Here is a 3,107-nt window from a genome sequence, read left to right as displayed (position 1 = left end):
GTGGATGAGTTCATATCTCACTGACAGAAATCAGTTTGTTGAAATTCAACATGTGGATCAAAAGACCTCTAAATTAAAGACATTTACTTCATCACTCAAGGCTATANAAATGATGCTCGAGATGGTTCAAGTTCGTATAGCAACAGGCGTGACCAGAGTGGTTTGAACGGCTGTTGTACTGCGATGTGGAAAGCAAATGGAAAAACTACCACATTATCACTTTTCCTGGACAGTCTCTTTCCAAAAACAGAAGATCACATTAAGTGGAGGAACTGTTTTGGAAGAGACTGTGGACCTGTCATCTGACAGTTACTGATCAATCAATCAAGACTAAAGTATTATTCTTTCAGGGGAGAAGACCTACTCCAATTTTTTAGACCTGTTTTTTCCTTAAATAATAAGGAAATAATTTACTCACTGAATGTAAAATTTTTGCGTATTTCTATTACTGAAAATCTAAGCTGGGCAACTCACACTCATTACGTCTGCCAAAAGCTCAACAAGGCTCTTTATTTGATTAAATCCTTATGTGACTCAGTTAGCCAACCTGTATTAAGAAATGCGTATTTACTAAGTTTGAATCTGTTTTGAAATGTGGTATTATTTTTTGGGGTGGGGGGCTTATGACTCTGAAACTGTATTTAAAATACAGAAAAAATGTCTAAGAGTGATTAAAGGTGTTAATAATAGATTATCCTATAGAAATATGTTTGGTGAATTTACGATTTTAACTGTTACCTCATTATATATATTTGATTTTTTATAATAAAGAATAAGATATATACAACTCAGTATTCTGACATCAACAGCTACAATACCATACATAAACATAATTTGTATGTCCAATTTTGTAATACCGATCATTGTAGAAAAGGTGTAATTAATATGGGAACTAAAATATTTAACTACCTTCCCTTGAAATGAAAATCATTAAAAATTTTAATGTTTTTAAGAGGAAACCAAAGAAATTATTTGTTGTGCAGCGCTTTCTATTCTCTTCATGAAATTTTCAACTAATGTTGGATTGATGACTAGCTTGTTGACTGTCTTTTGGTTTGCAAATTTTAATATTGGGTTTACATGTTTTATATTACTGACATTTTTCTTTTGATCTTCTGTATCTTTTATTGTTATGTTCCTTATAACGGCTGCTATATTATAGTGATAAATCACTGTGTAAATTTTATGTGACTTTGACATGTGATATATTCGTTATTATCCCTTGACATGTCCAATTGTATTCGCTACAGTTATGGTTGAAAATAAAGTTGAAAGTTGAATGAGGCTGGAACATGTCAGACCAGAACCAGATTAGAATTCTGATTATTTATGAAATTCTAACTTGATACGTTTTTATTCTAATTTTTAAAACTGACTAATAAATGACATCTAAAAATTATAGATGTTTTGATTATTACATATTTTTCATTTTTACTATCACCTTATTTTATTAAGAGTTCCTTTCACATATTCAACATAGAAGGTGAGGTATAGTACAAGACAGGTGGAGGGGTGCCAAAGGCACCTCACAATTTATCAAGATATAAGTACCACCACCTCAGTTCTTATATAAAAAGCATGGGTTACATATTTAATAAATAACAGAATGAATACCTACAAAACTGGTTCAGGTTCAGTTCACAGTAATGCACTTCCCAAATTCAATATGAAAGTCACAACTGCCTCATACACCTTCCTACTGCAATAATTAAACACAGGAACAGCTTTACTCTTTACCTTTTACATCAACCACATCACTTCCACATAGTTTTCCCACAATGCAACAACTGCCACGTGATAAGAAAAAAATCAGCTGTCAGAGTATAAATATTATTCCAACAGGAGAACTTGTGAAATGTTAAATATATGTATGTATGTATCAGCACTCAGATAACAGCATACATTAATAATACTCTGATCAGCTACTTATGCCTCTCCTGCTTGAAGCATGTTTACATAAGTATATTTTCTGCGCATCCCAGTCTGTGGTTCACAAAAAACGTTAACAAGATGATTTAGGGAATTAAAATTTGTAATAAAACATTTTAAGGCAAATTAAAAAATAACAAGGGTATCAATGGTGATGGTATGTTTCAGACTAGTTTACAAAACTTATTCTTTTTGACATCTTCCTAGTGCACAGCTGTGATGCACAATGGCATCAGACTTCTGGAACAGTATTACATTATACTCATTAAGGAAACCAAACGCGATCCTTATTTTCTAACTCAAACGCTCGAATTTATTCTTGGTATCATGCTTAACCACTGAATTCCTTACCTTTCCACTTGATATTATTTGTCCAAGGCTGCATGTTGCTACGCCCAAAAAATCGTGCTCTTCCAGACTTTGGTTAGGTGAATCTATATCGTAAACTTCAAACTTCAGGGACTGCCGTTCTTCAAATCGGTATGATATCTGCACTTTCGATGCAAAATCTGGATCGTGGGTGTTATGAATAACTTCTGTACGATGAAATTCCACCCATGACGACTCACCAAAAGGCTGGATATATGTAACACACATTGGATCCGATTTGGACAGTAAGTCTTTGCACTGTAGTCCCCTGGGTATGAAGGGAAAGTTAAAGAAGAAAACATTTCGTTATCTCATTTCATTCAAAATTGAGTGGCAAGAGACTATGTCTCCCGCATGTTTGAAACAATTGCTTATTTATTAATCCCACCTGCATGACAATGTAAGTTCTACTTCACTAGTAGGTTCAGCAGCAGTACCAGGTCTGAAGGTCGACGTCATATTCATTTACGGTAAAAATGTCTACAACTACACTACCTTATTTACTAACATTTCACCATAATTAATTACGCCGCCATATTTAATTACAGAGCTTATGTTTGTGTTCGGTGTCAGGAACTTTAAGATCCTCTGATTGGCTCACACTTGTGCGATTCGATTGAATGCGATAGGTGTATAATGATCGATTTCAGTCGTTTCCAGACTACCTAGTTCAAGTAAATGAATATAGATGGCTGTTCTGCATGTTTCCCTCTCTCCTAAGGGAGTTTCACCCCCCTGCTCCAATAGGGGAGAGGGAAACATTAAGACCAGCCATCTAAGAACATTTACATGAACTAGGTAGTCTGGTA

General features: G+C 34.4%; 1 protein-coding gene across 1 annotated transcript in view; it reads right to left on the bottom strand.

Annotated features, from left to right (window-relative positions):
• Nucleotides 1-2,859, bottom strand: part of LOC111869253 (copine-8) — a gene marked incomplete at its 3' end in the record, with an annotated part of 10,895 nt that extends 8,036 nt beyond the window's left edge. Inside the window, 2 exon segments of the mRNA XM_023860634.2 lie at nucleotides 2,281-2,566; nucleotides 2,687-2,859. Coding sequence (XP_023716402.2) covers nucleotides 2,281-2,566; nucleotides 2,687-2,763 — 363 coding nt within the window.
• Nucleotides 2,860-3,107: the final 248 nt, after the last annotated feature.

The sequence above is a fragment of the Cryptotermes secundus genome, unplaced genomic scaffold, assembly GCF_002891405.2.
Source record: "Cryptotermes secundus unplaced genomic scaffold, Csec_1.0 scaffold6007, whole genome shotgun sequence".
NCBI classification, from domain to species: Eukaryota; Metazoa; Arthropoda; class Insecta; order Blattodea; family Kalotermitidae; genus Cryptotermes; species Cryptotermes secundus.
The sequence above is the reverse complement of the archived record's forward strand: the minus strand, read 5'-3'. Positions and strand labels throughout refer to the sequence as shown.